At 39.6% G+C, this 17,921-nt stretch overlaps 1 protein-coding gene across 1 annotated transcript in view; it reads left to right on the top strand.

The window, feature by feature from the left end:
• Window positions 1-17,921, top strand: part of COLEC10 (collectin sub-family member 10 (C-type lectin)) — a 32,145-nt gene that overhangs the window by 8,426 nt on the left and 5,798 nt on the right. The window contains exons 2-3 of the mRNA XM_004679621.1: window positions 14,329-14,400; window positions 16,097-16,168. Of these exons, the coding sequence (XP_004679678.1) occupies window positions 14,329-14,400; window positions 16,097-16,168 (144 nt within the window). The remainder of the gene's footprint in view (window positions 1-14,328; window positions 14,401-16,096; window positions 16,169-17,921) is intronic.

Raw genomic sequence — 17,921 nt, 5'->3', positions numbered from 1 at the left:
CTACAGTCTGACCCCAGGTTGGTAGTTCTATTGGCCTTGGGTCATTAATAATGTGAGTGGGCCAGACTCAGGTATCAGTCTCACAATCTGGGAAGGGGAGGGGATGTCCTGAAAAACTCCACAAAGGCAGGTTTTATGGACTCCACCCTCACCCCAGGCCAGAGAGATCAGGGCACCATGGAATACAATTCCCAAAGTAGTCACCCTGGAAGGGAACTGAAGGTGGAGTTAAGCAGCCAGGCTTGTTACTTTGCTAGATCAGCCTTGGGATCATTTGCTTTAATTTTTTACAACAGCTTTCAGTGTGCTATTGGGGTTCCAGCTCAGCAGAACTGGTAGGATTTATTTACTAATTAATTTCTTTCTCTTTCTCCTTGGGTTATTCCTTTCTTCCTTTACCCATTGTGTAAACAAACCCTTTCTTATCCTGTTTATGCATGTCTGCTGTTGAGTCTCATTATAACTAAGCACAGGTGAGGACCCACATGGAGGCAACCTATGTCACGTTGGGGTTAATGTTAGAAATGGTTATATTTGGTCTTGCTTTAACCACACATAACTAGTCTTTCTGGTTTTGACACCACTATCTGATCTGCAATATTCTCTAATTATCAGCTGTTGCCAGCCACTACAACATAAATTCATCCCCCAGGCCAGCCAGAGAGTTGACCCACAGACACAGCTGACCTCTCCTGTCTCCCGCTGCTTCCCCTCAGTAGTGTATTTCAGTAGATCTGCCTGTTCTGCTCCCCCCCTTCGTGAATCCTCTCACCCCCATCCAGCATGACTGACCTGCACACCAGTTCTTGTATGCATAAATAAGTAAATAAATGTGTATATACATATGTGCTCATTGTTTATTCACATATACTTACTTATATGTGTGTGTCTATGCATATGTATATACAAATGTATATGTATTCGGTAAATAACTGATACTTGGAGACTCAAGGGAAGTAACATATCTAAATAATCTACTTGTTTGCAAAATATTTATCTTGGTTGTTACTGATTTGAAAATTCTGGAAGCATCATTTTAGGTCTTTGTGGCTGCTAAAAAACAGAACTCATCTGACTAAATTTAGAGATCTAATTGGCATTATTAAATGTGCATTTCCCCTCTAGCTAATTGGCAAGACTCTGCAAAGGTTGGAGGGTCAAGTCTGACCCAAAAGAGAGGCCAGTAGAATAAAAGGATTTCCTCAGACAAAACTGTCTTCCCTGAAGGGAAGCTGGGAGGGTTTATCAGGTGGATTTCCTCTTTTGGGTTAACCAGGAAGCTTCAGATGGATTGGTTTAAAATTCTGATATGGACAGAGATTTCAGAAGCAAAACTGATAGCTAACCACAATTTCTAAGAATTCTAAACAGTCCTTGAGCTGCCTGTGGAAATTCAGACGCAAAAATTCAGTAGTTACTTGGAAATATTTACCGTAAATATTTCTTAGACATTGCTTCTCTACAAAAGTGAATCACATGGCTCATAGTCTGCTCTTTTACTTTTTATATTTTGTTACATTTAGGGATAGACCTCACAGCAGGCGCTGCCATTCTCACCTACAGGGGACTGTCCATGGGTTGCGATGCTCTTGTAGATTTATTACTTATTTTTAATAATCTTCTACACTTTTTCTTTGTTTTCACCTCACCTTATATTGAAGAGATAATAGACAGAATATTGTATGTTTCATCTATTGAGTGTTATGAATGTTTTATGCCAGAAGCACAAACCTCTGAAAGAAAATATGTGCTTCAGTCAGGTACTTGCAGATCTGCACAGCTGATATGGAATTCTGGCCTCAGTTTCCCTCAGCCAATAAAAGGAAAACAGTTTGAGAAGGAAAGCATGGTTTAATTTGTTGACAAAACAAGGAGGGGCAGCAGACTCAATTCTGAGACAGTCCTGCTCTTTGGCAGAGGGCAGGATTGTTTATACAAAGGAGTTTAAAAAAAGGGGGGGGAGGAGAGGGGTGATAGGTAAAGGTCTGCATCAGCTCTGCTTGGTTAACCCTCTTATGTTTAATTTCCATATTCTTGGGAATGTCCTTTGTTTTTCTTAGAATACATGAAGAGAAGCTTGTTAAACAAACTTTAAATGAAAGAGATAAGGGTGTTTATCCGTTGGGGCAGGAAGAGCCCTGTCTTGTTGTCTCTGCATCCCAGCAAAGGTATTGGCAAGAAATTAGTGGTGGCCTATTGAATGATATTAATCTGATGCAAAATTTTCTCAAGTGCTCTTGGTATTCCAGGCACTCTTTAGCTCTTTGTAGAGGAAGATACTTTTCTATTCTGCTGTATGAGGAAACAGGTTCAGAGAATCAAGTGTGTTGCTAAGGTCATGCAGTCAGAGTGATGGAGCCAGGATTTGAACTGGGTTCTCTGACTCCAGAACGCCTGTGCCTCACCCTTGCACTGCACTGCATCAGCCCACCTCTGAGTCCTGGGTGAGTGTGATTCCTCCTGGATTATATTTCTACTGACTAGCTGGGAACGCATTTTAATAATGAATCATATGTGAAGGGGATAAAGCCTTAATGTCGTATTTTTTATTAAGTACAGTGCTAGTGTTTTTATTTCTTTCTTGTTACTCAGACATGCAGTGACTGCAAAAATCTTGAATGCTCAAGAAGTAATCTTTTAAAACCGAATAACCTGAAAACAAAGACTAGCTGCTTCGGAATTCGAGCAGAAAAGATGGCAGGATCCTTGAAATCCTCACTTTTCTCTGTAGGTTACACAGGAACCAGTTGAAGGGGATCAAAGTTCATGGGTCCCTGGATTTGATAGGGCACACTTGCAAGAAATGGCTGACTCATGGCCATGTATTTCAATAACCCAACTTGGGCATATTAGGCACCCAATAAATATTAGCTGTTATCAGCATTGACATTATTATTAGGTAACTTAATTCCACTATACTGCCTTACATATTGTAAGTTCTTGCATTTGTTTTTAAGCAAATATTGAGAAAGCAGTTTTATTTTATTTCCTTATTTGATTTGTTATGTTGTCATCTTAGGAGAGAGAAATGCAGTTAAGAAAAAGTCTGTCTTCCTTACATTATTGAAATTTCAAAGGCTCACCTCATTAGATGCCAGCAGAGAACATGGCAACACTTTTTCAAACTATTCATGACATTTAGAAAACCTTGTTTGGTGCTTCCTTCCAACTCAAATTTTAAACTAAACCTTGTTTTGTCTGAGATGGTACAGTGTCCCTGTAACTCAGCAAAGGTCTTAGAAGTTAGTAGAAACTCAACAATGTTTTTCAAGGAACAAATAAATAAGCAAATTGAATTTTTAAATAATTCTCAAGAGCAAAATGTAGAGTGTCTGAACTTAATCAGAAAGGATCTTACATTCTAATTAACTAGTTGGCATTAATACAATGGACTACAGTGGAGGAAGAGGTGATTTGTGGCAGATGTGAGGTGACCACATACATCTGAAGAGGTGTGAACCTCCTTCTGAATTATATGCAATGTTGTAAACCTGCATAACCTCAATAAAAATAAAAATATAACAATGCACTTTTAAACATTTTAAGACAACGATTAGAAACAAATAACAAGGAATGGGACAGTGAATTACCAAGGAAATAATTCTATTCATATATTCAGAGAATCTAGAATTGAACTTGAGACAAGACCCAAGTGCTCTCTATATTTTACCTTACTTATTTATTCTTCCTTCTAAATAGTGTCAGCTACATAGGACTCTCCAAGAGACATTCTCTATAGACCCTAGCATTGAGCATGTTCTTCCTACAGAGATCTTTCTCAAATTCATTACTTTTAGTACCTGTACAATATTCCTCTTTGTATTTTCCTCAGTCAGAAATCCTGATGATAAACTTTCATTTCATTTGTGGAATTTTTTGGTCACTACAGATACTTTCATTTGCACAACTGTACTAACAGCCTGGTAAAATAGTTTCCCTATGGTAAATTAGAGTGATTTTTTTTTACTATTTTAGTGATTACTGACAGATTATTGATATTAATGACAGGAATGTAGCATTTTACATTGCCAAAACAATGATTTAATGCTTGCAGTATCTATAATATCTTAAGATGTGATTAATCTTTTAAATTATTACTAAGTCTAATGGTTAAATACGATATAGACTACACAAGTATATATTTTTTTCTGATTCAGAGTGAGTGTGGACATTTTCTTTCTGTTATTTACTGTTTATGTTAGTTCATTAAGTTATTTGACTTATTGTCTTCATTTGTAAGTCACTTTGCAAAAGCTCTTTGCATATTAAGGGTATTTTGATCATTTTTATGTCTTCGTATTTTCTTCTTGTCTATTACATTAGCTTTTAAACTTCATATTTTTATATGGCAACTATTAACATATAAACACTTTTAATTTCTCATGTGGTTATATATATTGATTTTTTCATTTATGACTTCTGATTTTCTCCTATGGCGATAAATTTCAATGGAAAGAAAAGTGAACACCTTTCATTGAAAGCAGGAACTGAGAGTTATTTTGATGAACAATGGACAAGCAAGTTGGACAGGATTAGAAAGTCGTCCAGGTCAATGTCAAAATAATGCCAAAAAGTTTCACAGATACCAGTCTGTGGAAGTCCAAATACTAGACTAATTAGTTTGGAAATGATCTATAAGCACAGAGAACTGTTGAAATATTCTGAATGGGCCAGTTTTATAATGAAAATGTGATCTTATAAAGATTATTTTGCAAAATGGTTTGGAACAGTGAAGTTCAGTTAAAGGAATCCAATATTTCAACAGCTATTTATTGAACAGGCACTATTTCAGTCACTTGGGATTATCAGCATATAAAGACATGCTGGGATCAAGAGAACAGGAAGAAGTAAAGTAGAAGCAGTAGGAGTGAGGAAAAAGAAAGAACAATGTGAGAGAAATTAGAAATCAAGGGGGATGTGAGGAATGAGTAACAGTAGAAGCCACTTTGTACATTTGACCTGGGTGATCAGAACGAGGCAATGATATGGGTAGAAATAGACAAATTAGAAGAAACCAAAATATGGTGTGAAGGGAGCATAAGAAGCAGTGTTCAGTGTTCATCCTAGGCAGCTTTCTAGATGACAAACCACAGACTTCGTAGCAGATCTGAGTCAATTCACCAGCCTGTCATTATTGAGAATGACATTTCAATGGCTGATTTATCTGATTGTGTTATCTTTAAGCTTGCATTTATCCATCTTGTCTTAAGGATGCTGTTCTTTTTATTTTGAAAACCTTTTTTTTTAAGTTTTTAAAATATATTTATGAATACAAGAACTGGGATATAGGCCAGACAGAGGTGCAGAGGGTGAGAGGTGGAGGGGATGAGACAGTGGGGAGCAGAGTGGGAACTGACTGAAATACACTGCTGAGGGGAGCAGCAGGTGCGGTGGAGAGGTCTGCTGTTGCATGTGGGTCAGCTCCCTGGCTGGGGATTGAACTTAGGTAATTGTGGTAGCAGCACTGAGACTTAATCCCTAGGCCATCAGGGAGGCCCCCTTAAAAACCTTCGTTGAACATGCAACCATTACAGCCACAGTAAACAAAAAACAGGTTACCTGTGACCTGTTTCATCATCTATAACTAAATATGGCAGATGCTACAAAATGAAAGTAGCTTCCTTCAAAAAATGAGATTAGGGCCCTCCCTGGCAGCTCAGTGGGTTAAAGCACAGCACTAAGAAGCTAAAGCCACTTCAGCATGAGTTCGATCCCCAGCCTTGGAGGTGACCCACAGGGTGCTGCAGACCTCTCCTGACCCACTTGCTGCTCCCCTCAGCAGTGTATTTCAGTCTTCATCAGTCGGCCTGTTCTGCTCCCCACTCTGTCTCTGGTGAATCCTCTCACTGTCCCTGTACCTCTGGACTGTACCCCAGTTCTATATGCATAAATAAATAAATCTTTTAAAAATTGAGATTAATCCTAACTGAAGAGAGAGAGATGAAATCAGAAAAATCTATAATGAAAAATTACTGGTAGAAGAGGTGATCCATGAGCTGGACTTGTAAGGCATTGGCAATTGGACAAAGAAGAAAATCCACATAAACCTTTAAAAATAATAATATGTTAATATACCAACCTGTCCTAAAAGAATCACAAATTGGTATATTAACTTAATTTCTTTTGCATTTATGTTGAGATATACACTAATTCTGGCAAGATCCAGTGCAAGAGATCTTTTACTTCTCCTGACAAAGAAGAATGGATAGTTTTAGTGTAGGTAAGAAGTGTTAGTTGATTCTTCCACTGTGCTCCCATAACAGCTACTTTTTTAGTATTTTTTGTGGTCATTATATGCCTACATGCCTGTCCTGAGGTTTTGATATCCTTATAGGAAAGCCCTATTTTATTCCCCTAAGCAGTGCCTGGTAGTTAAATGAATAACTTGCAAGTGAAAGAAACAAGATACAAACCAAATTTAATCTGCTAATCAAACACAGAAGAGAGGAGAACTTAAACTCATGTAACAGGGAGGGGTTGAATCTGAGCTTGCACCAGACTCAAGGGCTGTGTTCTACTTTCTGCTGTAAAACATGTTTTCTTTCAGGGTGGTAAAATGGATCCATATACTTCAAGAACAGCCTATCTACTACAAGTCTGAAGCTATCACTATTAGAATTACTGAAGAAATATAGCCACAGATTGACGTACTTATTAGCTCACATGTCCATTGCTGAACAAGTGACTGTGGATAAGGTTCAAACCATGTAGTCTGAAAATGAGTGTTTCCCCATGGTATCCTACCAGAAACATGAAAGAATATGGGCAGATGAAATCAAACGTGCCCACAAAATCTCAGTAGTTATTGGCTCAGAGAGGGCACACTTGATGGGCTTTGTCCTGCATAATAACATGCATCTTTCAAGTAGCTGTGAGAAAAATGTAACTATCCCAGTTTTGTAAGATAGGAGCAGAGATATTATTTAATATCAGATTAAATAGCTACTTGGTGGAGATTTAGGATCTGAGCCTAGGATTGTGTGACTAGGAGTGAGTTTGCTAAGGATGCCATCATGAAACAATAAATTAGGTATCTTCAACAACACAATTCTATTGTTTACATATCTAGGGGCCAGACATGTAAACTCAAGGTCTTTGCTGAGGTGGCTTTGCTGGGGTTTGCTCTTTAAGTTAAGAGCCCCCTTTTGAACTTGCAGACAGCTGCCTTCTTGTGCCTTCACAAGACCTTTCCTTTGTGTGCAAATATTCCAGGGGCCCCTTTCTGTGTCCAGATTTCCTTTTGTCATCAGGACACTGATCAGAATATAGAATGTCCACCTTAAGGATTGAATGTTATCTCGAGCTCCTCTCTGAAGGCCACATCTCCAAATACAGTCACATTCTGAAGCAGAAGGGTAAAAGATTTAACATAGGAAATTGAAGTATACACAATTCAGTCCATAACAGAGTAGGGAATCCCAGCACTGTGCATTTCACCAAATTTCCTCCTGAATGAGTTCCCTCTGGGCTCACAGACACGTGGCTTCTGAAGGCTGAGTCCCTGGACAGTTGCTATCTTGCACCTAAGAGTCTCTCTGGGGTTGCTTAAAGACATTCAGTTTCCTGTGGACTAAGACTGACTTGGCTCTTTTGTAACCATAACCCTGCTGCAGATCCAGAATAAACAAAAGTTTGTGAACACTTTAAATTCTTAGCAGAAGTGCTCATTATTTTAGTAGAATGATCATATTTCATACACATTCATCATAACTAGGAGCGGTAACATTAGGGGAAAGTCTAAGGGAAATTTCCCCGAGGACCCAGTCCTATTGCCATGTAAACATGTTTTCTATTTATCAGAAGCATATTGTTGTTTATTGTTCCTCAGTACATTGGTCAAGGTCTGAGTCTCTGGCCACAGGAAAGTATCTTCATAGCAATGAAGATGGCAAATACAATGTCTCCAAATCATTGTTCGTTTAGAAATCACATGTGGACCCCCCTAGTGACCTAAGGGTTAAGTCTAAACCCCAGAACCACTGCAGCTCGACTTCCATCCCCGGCCAGGGAGGTGACCCACATGGTGCTGCGGACCTCTCCTGTATCGCCAGCTGCTCCCCTTAGCAGTGTATTTCAGTCAATCTGCCTGTTCTGTTGTCTCTGGTGAATCTTCTTATCCCCCACAACTATGGCCTACACCCCAGTTCATCTATGCCAAAAAATTGGAAATTAAAAAATAATAATAATTATAATTTTTTAAAGATTTATTTATTTATTTGTGCATACAGAACTGGGGTATACAGGCCAGAGATGCAGGAGCGGTGAGAGGATTCACCAGAGACAGGGGGGAGCAGAACAGGCAGATTGACGAAGTACACTGCTGGGGGAGCAGCGGGCGGGTCAGGAGAGGTATGCCAGCCATGTGGATCATCTCTGGGGCAGGCGGGGATCAAACTCATGTGGAAGTGGCTTTAGCTTCTTAGTGCTGTGCTTTAACCCGCTGTGCCACCAGGGAGGGCCAATAATTAGAAATTTTACTTGCTTATGTTTTGTGTTTCTGTTGAAAGAAATTAGAATAAAGCTGTTCCACACTATCACAAATGAGAAATGGGAGTTGTGACAAACGTCTGAATGAGTAACTTGTCTACAGTGTGGATGCCAGTGCTGTTTCTGAGCACCAGTATACCTGCTCACAGACCACACTCTCCACTTCTCTCCCATTAACCAAGAGGCTGGTGCCAATTTTAGGGCATAGAACCATCTAGACTTTGAAGAATCCCACTTTCAGGCAACTGTGACATTAGACATTGCAGGATGATACCAGGAAACAAAGGAAGTGCGATTCCTTTCTATTGATTTCTTATGCTAAATGTAATTTCTATCACAACTATTAAAATGAATCAAAGCACCATAAGCCCCGGAGCAGGGAAATAGTTTTTGACTTAAGCGACTCTAGAAAAGTAACTATTCTAGATATTCTGAATTACAGATGAAACAGGGTCTCTAAGAGGTTAAGCACCAAACCTGAATTCACAAAAGTTGAAAATAGTATAAGTAAGATTTGAGTTGAGGATGTGGAAGAGAGGAGCCTGTCAGTTTCATCAGTATTTCACCCCAGCTTCCCAGGAACTACTGTCTGCAGTGAATAACCAAAAGAAATTTCTTTTCCAAGCACTCTGTTCCTAGCAGAATTTGATCTATTAGTACCCTTTCAAAAGAGAAAATGGAATTTTTTGTCATAAATTGTTATCAAAGAACCTAGTTTTACTAAACTGAATTTCTGGTTCCCTAAGTGCTGACCTCTTTTTCATTAGATTATATAAGCACAGCAATATAGAGTCAAGATAAATGAGTCAATAATGAATGCTGATGAAGGTGACATTAGCAAATGCCTCTAGTGCATTAAAAGTAAGATTGATAGCATGGTATTTTTTTGTTTGTTTTACATAGGATGCTGTTCTTCCCTTTTAAAGATATTTGCCAGAGTGTTTAAAGCTTTGTCATGACATCTCTGATTTACTTTCTTTTTAAACTTCACTAAAAATACTTATGTGAGTCAATAACGTGTTCATTAGTGACTCTTAGCAATGGATATCTATTTATTTCTATCTGTCTTTAATGGTGTGAAAATTTCCATTGTGGCAAGAAAAAAAATATCACATGGTGAAGGAAACAAGTCAATAATGATTGGAGATTAGGAATTGAGGCAGTAACGCAAAGGGATGTCATTTCCGGTCCAGCTGCTGATGTCCATGATCATCATGATGTTATTTTTATCCTTCCGTCCTGTTCTCATCAAAATACTGGGCTGCACATATTTCACATAGTCTCCTTTAACCCATAACAATCCATGAATTAAGGATCATCTCCTCTGTTTTATGGATTAAACTGAAACTCAGAAATGTCTAGCTCCAGCACTCCCTGATCCAATGCCACCAACACCTTGTGCGGAGGCACAGAGGGTTCGAAACTGGCTGAAGGGGGAGAAGGCTGCCAGGGCAGATCCAGTGGAGGCTGGACCATTTCATGAATGGGGAAGAAGTGCTGAAAGGCGGCGGCCATTGTGTATAGAAGACTACAGTGTCTGGTATGCGTGAGAGCTAAGGGAGAGAATTGATTTGATTATTGCAGTTTTCAAGAATGAAGACACAGGGGTGCAAACGACAAAGATTAAAGAAGTATAGTTGGGTGGAGAGGATATATTTCAGGCAGGGGTCTTGCTCTCATTTACACACTCCACCGGGTCACCTAGCCCACTCAATTCTAAAACTGATCAGAAGCATTCCTAACCATGCCCCCCAGTGCCAAAGTACAGTATTCAGTGAATTTTATTTAGCATTTCCAAAGCTACATCACTAATTTTTAATAATTGCTTGCTTTGAGCAGGAGGTACTGACCTGGGTTCAGCTATTTCACTGCAGTCCAGAATTCAATTCTCAAGACTTTTTGCTTGTTGGGAAGAAAAATTCTACCTAAGAAAGATTGATCAACTGTGTGCTCTGCTGGAAATCTGCTGGAGAGATTATCACAGCAAGCTAGGGGCCGGGGGGCTGTGGCAAGTCATTTTTGTAAAATTGAAATTAGTGCATTTCAGCGGATAGCTGTTCGTTTAATTTTAAAATGTATGAGGATATTTTTAAAAGGAAGAAAAGAAGTCTAAATTGCCCTACTAATCCAATGAAACATTGCCTAGAGAATAATAGCAGACAACTGTGTGCCATTGTGGGGGATCCTTACCCAAGCTGGCTTTTTTCCCTCTCCTATTCTCATTAAAGTCCCAAGCATCAAATGAAACTGGGCCCCAAGCTGAAAGGGCACACTGTTTACTGCAATTCCGCCAGCAGCCTGCTTACCGCCAAGCTGAGATGCAGGCACACAGGTCAGAAGAAAAATAATTCTCTTTTCATCCTCCCAGGTCCCTATCAGGAGCCACCAGAGAGCAGCAGATGACTAAGTCATTCATCTGGCTGCCTCTAGTTAGACACTTGCCTGAAAATGAATGGGAAACCTCCTAGGAAGAGGAGACAGATGAGAAATTATTATGGCAGCAATAATTCACATCCGTGTGGTTTTATGAGTCACAAAGAGCTTCACACACATCCTTGCTTGATCTTGCCTTTGGCTGAGAGGAAATGCATATTTAGCCCCATTGTACAGAATAATGATTGGAGAGACCCAGGAACTTGTTCTAATTATCCAGGCTATTCAAAATATGGATTTTGCAGGCAAACGCTCTGGTTTGAATCCTGACTTTATTCCTTATGAGCTATTCAAGTTACTTGGGAAGTTGCTTGACCCCTCTTTGACCCCACTTCCACATTTGTAAAATGGAGCTAAGTCACGTTTCCATCTTTGAGTTTACTGGGGGATCATGCCACATTGCTCTCAAAAAGCAAGGTTACTGCATTTATAAAGTATTGTATGGGCCAAAATGTATATACAATCCAACTCTACTAGGCACCTAAGTGAGGCAATGTGCTCAATTTGGAGATGTTAGAGTAAATTATGAGTGACTCCAGCCATCCCACAGGTCACAGATAAATGTTGGGGGGGGGGGAAGGGAAGGCATAAATAAACAGATTCAGTATAAAGTGGTATTTTCAGCAGTGAAGGTATTCAGGAAAATTTAGAAAAGGCTTCCTGGAAGAAAATACTTTTGGGTTAAAGTGCAACACTGCAAATGTAGCTGCTTTGAGTGAGTTCGATCTCCCACCAGGGAGCTGACCCACATGGCCTGGCAGACCTCTCCTGACCTGCCCGCTGCTCCCCTCAACAGTGTACTTCATCCATCTGCCTATTCTGCTCCCTACTCTGTCTCTGGTAAATTCTCTCACTGCCCCTGGACCTCTGGCCTGTACCCCAGTTCTGTATGCATAAATATTTTTTTTTCTTAAAAAAAAAAAAAGGTATTATGGTATTATGGTATCCAACCTATAAGTGCACAAAGCAAGATTCACCAAAGGTCAGGAACTTTGCAAGATCCCCAGGTAGTGAGTGAGTACCTATGTGAAGTCACAGTTGTACTAAACTAACTCAGGAATATATTCCTTGGGAACTAAGTCATTGAGATTAAAAAGCTCCCTATTTTTTTTTCTTTCTCATTTTCTTTCTTAACAAAAAAAGGAACAAATGTGTCCTTTCTGCATCTCCTTTTTCAATCCTACAAATTTTATCACTGTGCAAAGTTCTTTAAAATCAGTAGTTTTTGGAGCCCTCCATGGCGGTGCAAGGGGTTAAAGTACAACACAATGGAGCTACCTGCAGCCACTGCAGAGTGAATTCGATCCCCTTCAGGGAGCTGACCCACATGGTTTGGCAGACCTCTCCTATCCTGCACCTGCTGCTCCCCTCAGCAGTGTATTTCAGTCATTCTGCCGGTTCTGCTCCCCACTAAGTCTCCGGTGAATCTTCTCACCACTCCCACCCCACACTCTGGACCGTACCCCATTCTTGTATGCATACATAAATAAACCTTTAAAACAAAGTCAATAATCTGCTAATACTCAGAGAAGTTTAGGCTGGAGGATCAGTTGATTACCATCAGGGAACTGGAAGAACAGTGATGTGTGCATGTTGCTGACTCTGACTTCTACCACTTACAAGCTCTATGACAGGAGGCAAGTCACCAACCTTCTTGCTGTGTCTCAGTTTTTCCATTCATAAAATGACACAGTCATGGCCTCCTCATCCTACAATTGTTATGATGCCTACACTGGCATAGTGCAGGCACCCACTGCAATTGCTAATACATAGTCACTATTAACTTGAAGCAGAAAAATGCCCCCTGGACCATATACATCACCCATCTAGTCTGGTCACACAAATCATCTGTGCATCTTGTGTTGAAATCCTTTCCAAAAAGGAGATTTGAGTTTCAATGTTTGGCCAATACGACAAACTGAAAAGCAACTCTTGCATTCTTTGCTAGTGCTATCACTAAAGATATTAAGATTCTCTTAAAAAAAAAATAGAGAATAGTTGGTCAGGCTTTTATTCTGGAGAAATAAATGAAAAATCTCAACTTTCTCTCTCCCAAAGTGTCTAATCCAAGAAAGTTCATTTTTATCTTCTGAAGTCTGTTTCTTTCCTGTGTTGACGGCAGGTTTCCTTCATGTCCTGAGATTACTGTGATGATAATGTAAGTAGTTTGTAATAATATTGTGTGAACTTTGCTCTTTATTTTGAAAGCACATTCAGATGCTCATCTTGTTGATCCCAAAACACTGGGACAGGTAGGGAGGGCAGGTATTATCCCCGGTAATGGACGAGGAAACTGAAGTATAGAGGAAGGAATAGTGCCACAGGGCTAAGCACAACCATGGTCCGGGTCTTCCCTGTATAGCACTCTCCTTCCAGTGTTGCTAAAACCAATCACTGACATCTGAGGCTTCGCTCAGCCCTGTCTATGGCCACCATGATGTTAAATCCAGATCTCTTAATTTCTAGTCCAGGAACTCTTTTATTAGTCATTGATTAAGCCCTTCTTGACTAGGCATGTGCTAAGGTTAGAGCCACCAATGACTGAGATAGTTGGGGCTCACACAGAGGTGTTTTGCAACTCTCCCCTTATTGTTAGTGAGTTTTCTGTCCTTAACTTCCCAGTCCATGCCTACAGTGTGGGGTCCCATACATACAGTCAGAGTCATGGATTCATACACAGTAATTCCTCCCTAATCTACAATCAACAATAGTCCAAAATAACACATCCAACAGTATTACGTAACAAGAGATATTTTGAAAATAAAGATAATTTGAGCAAGAACAGCATATATTGTTCTAATTTATAACTGTTATTAATCTCTTATTGTGCTTAGTTTGCAACTTTACAACTTTATAGTAAGCTTGTATCTACAGGGAAAACACAATCTGTAGAATTTTATGTGCAGTTCAGGGACCCACAGAGGATCTGGGAACATCCCTTCATGAATAAGGGGGATCACAGTATATATGCACTTATATATATATATATCTACATGAGTATCATATATATTTACATGGATATATCTAATTTATATATTTTAATAACAATAATGAACAAATACATGCAATATTATCTCATATGTAATATATAAATAGACATGTGTATTGAAATAATATACATCTACATACATCCAGAACTTGCCTGATTCTCCAACAAGAATCAAGATTTTTCAGGCCAAACAAACTTCTTAGGGATTAACCAGCAGCATTCCCATAAACATAGAATTGGCTGTGGAGAAAATATACAGAGAGTTTCTCCTCCTGGCCAAGTATCCAACCTACAAGCCCTTTATACAAACTCATAGCAGAATCACGGGGCTTCTGGAGAGTTTGCAATCTTGCCTCCTACACTGGGGTGCACATAAGTTACCAATTAAGCTGCTTAACTCTCATGTTTCATTTCAAAAGGAGATGATGGTGAAAAAGGAGACCCCGGAGAGGAAGGAAAGCACGGCAAAGTGGGGCGCATGGGTCCGAAAGGTAGGTCGAAATTGACACTGTGGCATTAGAATTGCTTGTCTCTCTCTACTGGTTTCCCTGACAATTATGACTCTTCTAATGCCCTCAGCTTCAAGATATATGAAATCTGTTTGAGGTAGGAATTTACTTGCTACCCGTGAGTTCCTATGAGATCACCTGTCAGTTAGACTGGGGCACCTTTCTTTTTTTCTTTTTTTCCATCATTCTTCATTTTGCACATTTTTCATCTCAGTTGACTGGCACCTTTCATCAGCAGGGAGGGGACACTCTAGGATTCCTGGAAATAGCAGTGTCTGGGGATGTCCAACCAGCTATTGAATTTCAGAAACAGTTATGTTCAGAGATGTCTCCCATCTGAAGCTGTTGCTAAGCAGCCTTTTGTTGTCACCGAGAGGGTGAGGAGGGAACTAGGAAGGACCAAGAAGAGTTGTCTGATCCATTGATATGCTCCACTCTCTTCTAAAGCTCTTGGCACAGGGGATGTAGGAGTAAGAGCAAAGAAGATGAGAAGAATATAAAGGCAAGGCTATAAAGCAATATTTTTACTCCCAAACCAAGAGTAAGTCTTGCCAGAATACAGCTCCTGGGCTGTGGTGCATAAGCACATGTCTTCCAAGCACTGGAATCACCTGCGAAGCCCTATCAGGAGGTGGTCAGAAAGCATAAAGTTTTTATTCTTCAGTAATTTAGGAGAAGAAAAGCCTCATAGATCTTTGGGGTCTCAATTCAAGAAAAGCTGATTTAAATTCTTCTTACTCTATAATCAATCGTAAATGTATTATAAAAATATTGTTTTAGAACGGGCTGATATTATTTAGATTGTTATAGGAACAAATAAACTTAATAACAATTTTGGAAGAATTTAGTGATCTAAGGTTTGTTTTTTTGTTTTTTTTTTTTTTTGATCTGAGGTTTTCTAATAAATAAAAGCTCACTGGGACGATCTCTGATGTACTTCAATTACTAGGTTATGATTTGTGTGTTCTTTCCCCTCTTTTAAAGTGGCAGTGACAGTCAAGTATTGTTTTAAAATACAGAGGAAAGAGAATCCCAAAATAAAACCAAAATGGACGAGAGAGAAAGAGAATTAGAATAGAATGAAAAATTCTTTCACTCAGCCCCTTATCTAACCTTGAGATTAAGCAGCCTCTGATGTAGTCCTTTTAGAAATACTCATCATTAAGGAGTTTAATATCATCAAGCCCTGGACTGTCAGACTCACTCAAGTTTTACTTTGAATAGATACATTGTAATACTCTTAAAATAGATAAACAGCAGAGGTAAATATGAAATACCATAGCTAGAGAATAAAGAGCTGCTTGACTATTTCAGGTGAGTATCTTAGATGCCCACATCTTTTTCAAAAAGATAAAATCTTAGGATCTAAAGATGACTTGTGGCCCTCCCTGGTGGCGCAGCGGGTTAAAGCACAGCACTGAAAATCTAAAGCTGCTTCCGCATGAGTTCGATTCCCGCCTGCCCCGGAGGTGACCACATGGCATGGGAGACTTCTCCTGACCCGCCCGCTGCTCCCCTCAGCAGTGTACTTCGTCGATCTGCCTGTTCTGCTTCCCACTCTGTCTCTGGTGAAGCCTCTCGCCGCCCCTGAGCCTCTGGCCTGTACCCCAGTTCTGTATGCACAAATAAATAAATCTTAAAAAAGAAAGAAAGAAAGATGACTTGCTTTGTTTTGCAGGAATTAAGGGAGAGCTGGGAGATATAGGAGATCAAGGCCACCTTGGCAAGATGGGGCCCATTGGCAAGAAGGGTAAGTGGCATTGCACTATATTCACTTTTATTATTATCAAGGTAAAACTGTCTCAGGGTTTTTTATTAATTACATTAATATTACATTATAATATTATATATTACTTAGGTAATATGAGATGGGTGTCATCATGTAATATCATAGTGACCCAAGAAGATACTTCACATGCTTTCAATCTGCATGAATATACTAACGCTTGTTTTGTGACCTAAAATAGTTTCTCTCCCTTTCTCTCGTTACCTAATTTAGCTGGAAATCTATTTTATATAAATGTGTCTGTCCCTACCTTTCTTTGGGTCCCCTTTGCTTGGATATCTTTTGCAACCATTTACTCTGAGCCTCCGTTTTGGAGCTCAGGTGCGTCTCCTGGAGACAGCAGGATCCAAGTCACTCTGTACCTTTGATTGATGAGTTCAGTCTATTGATCTTTAGGGTGATTTTTGAGATCTGAGAGTGTGCTGCCATTTTGTCCTTAGCTTTCTAGTTCTATCTATTTGTTCATTCGTTTCTTTGTGACTGTTCTTCCCTTTGATTTAGATAATCGGGAGTGGCTTGCATTTATGATGCTGCTGATAGCTCTCTTCTCTGGATTTCCAGACTAGCATTTCTGTGGGCTGGGCTTTCAGCATGGCTTCACAAGCTACTCAGTGCTATGGATAATAGAATTACTGCAACATTAATTACCCTCTAGCCTTTTACAATTCCTGCTGCACTATGTCTCTCGTGGTTTTACTCTAAAGCTAATGAAGCCTTAGCATCAGAGTGCTATATATTTGAGTTCTTTCCCAGGCCCTAAGAAGGACCTTAGCAATAGGTTCACATAACCATGTCTTGGGAAAAGTTGTAAATAAGATATTTTAACATCAACTGGTTAAATGGTGCCTCTCAATAATGTCCAAAGACAGATGATATGAGCAAGTTAAGAATATCTGGTATGTAGGGCCCTCCCCGGTGGTGCAGTGGGTTAGGACGCAGCATTTCAAGCTGACCGCAGCCACTTCAGTGAGAGTTCAATCTCCAGCTCCAGAGGTGATCCACATGGCGCAGCAGACCTCTCCTGTCTCACCTGCTTCTCTTCTCAGTAGTGTATTTCATTGATGTGCCTGTTCTGCTCCCTGCTCTGTCTCTGGTTAAACTTCTCACTGCCCCTGTACCTCTAGCCTGTACTCCAGTTCTGTATAAATAAAAAATCTTAAAAAAAAAAAAAAAAAGAATATCTGGTGTGTATATAAACACAATGGACTGCTACTCATCTATTAAAAAAAAGTGAAATATAACAATTTGCAATAATATGGGTGGAACTAGATGTTATGCTAAGTGAAATAAGTCAGAGAGGAACAGACAAATTACTATATGATTTCACTTATATGTGGAATATAGAGAAACAGAACAAAGAAACAGACAAAAATAAAACAAATTTGGCTGCAGAATTGAGGTGGGGAGGTAGGGAGAACAAGGAGGGAGAGGATTCAGTGCACCATGGTGGGGGGAACTATGGGTGAATTATTGGTAGGTGTGGTCACATTCATCTGAAGAGGCGTGAAACTATTCCCTGAAATCATATACAGTGTTATAACTCAATATCATTATCTCTACAAAATGGTACATTTTCAGAAAATTAACGCCACTTTAACAAGCTTTATGACAACAATTTAATACCACTGTGGACTATTTATCTATCGTGCATTATGTGCGTGTTTATGGTCGTTCTCTCTCTCTCCCTCTCTCTCTCTTTCTCTCTCTCTCTCTCTCT

This window comes from Condylura cristata, unplaced genomic scaffold (genome assembly GCF_000260355.1).
Source record: "Condylura cristata isolate star-nosed mole 26May11 unplaced genomic scaffold, ConCri1.0 scaffold00009, whole genome shotgun sequence".
NCBI classification, from domain to species: domain Eukaryota; kingdom Metazoa; phylum Chordata; class Mammalia; order Eulipotyphla; family Talpidae; genus Condylura; species Condylura cristata.
The sequence above is the reverse complement of the archived record's forward strand: the minus strand, read 5'-3'. Positions and strand labels throughout refer to the sequence as shown.